At 48.7% G+C, this 770-nt stretch overlaps 1 protein-coding gene across 1 annotated transcript in view; it reads left to right on the forward strand.

Moving 5' to 3' along the window:
- Nucleotides 1–601, forward strand: part of LOC135101547 (uncharacterized) — a 3,312-nt gene extending 2,711 nt beyond the window's left edge. Inside the window, exons 4-5 of the mRNA XM_064005642.1 lie at nt 129–323; nt 433–601. Of these exons, the coding sequence (XP_063861712.1) occupies nt 129–323; nt 433–555 (318 nt within the window). The 3' untranslated portion in view covers nt 556–601. The remainder of the gene's footprint in view (nt 1–128; nt 324–432) is intronic.
- Nucleotides 602–770: the final 169 nt, after the last annotated feature.

Below are 770 nucleotides of genomic sequence, written 5' to 3' on the forward strand. Positions count from 1 at the left end.
AGAACGTGGCATTATGGGTGGCTATTAAATTTCATTTATCAACTCTATATCTTGATTGACAAAATGGTTGCCTTGTGTTGAGGGATGTTCGGCATTAAGGTGACGTTAACTCTGAATACCCGGGACAGAGGGGCGGGGTGTTCCTGGAGCTGGGGGCTGGTGACGGCGAGTACCACTCCATCACTCTGCCCCTCGAGCGGGACTTGGGCTGGTCTGGCCTCCTGGTGGAACCTAATCCAAATCTTTACAAGAAATTGCTGAAGAAGGCGCGCAAGGCATCAGCTGCTCGACTATGTGTGTCACCTTACTCCTATCCCGCCAAGGTGAGTGGACGCCCTGCCTTCATGTTTCTGACTAAGCACACACAGCGCCTATCTATATAATCTACCTCACGGAAGCTGTACCCTAATGGTCCCACAAAAACTCTCGCAGCTGAATATGGCCTATCCGAAGGTGAAGGAGGACGCCAGCGAGGAGGAGGAGTTGGCTGAGATGGGCAAGACCAAACTAGAGGCACTGTGGGACAAGGTGAGGTGGACGACTGGCGTAAGTTAACACATGATTATGAGATTAAGAATGTTTTGTGAGGGGGGGGGGGGCAGATATACATGAAATCCTGGAACTCTGATTAGTCTGGAAATGTCTCGTCAATGGATAATTAAGATTGCTAACCCTAACAGGAGACCAAGAACATGGCGCAAAGGTGACCACTTTTTTTGTGTTTCAATGAAAAGTACAAAATTAGGGCTCGGGGAAGTCAATTTAACCTT

The sequence above is a fragment of the Scylla paramamosain genome, chromosome 6, assembly GCF_035594125.1.
Source record: "Scylla paramamosain isolate STU-SP2022 chromosome 6, ASM3559412v1, whole genome shotgun sequence".
NCBI lineage: Eukaryota > Metazoa > Arthropoda > Malacostraca > Decapoda > Portunidae > Scylla > Scylla paramamosain.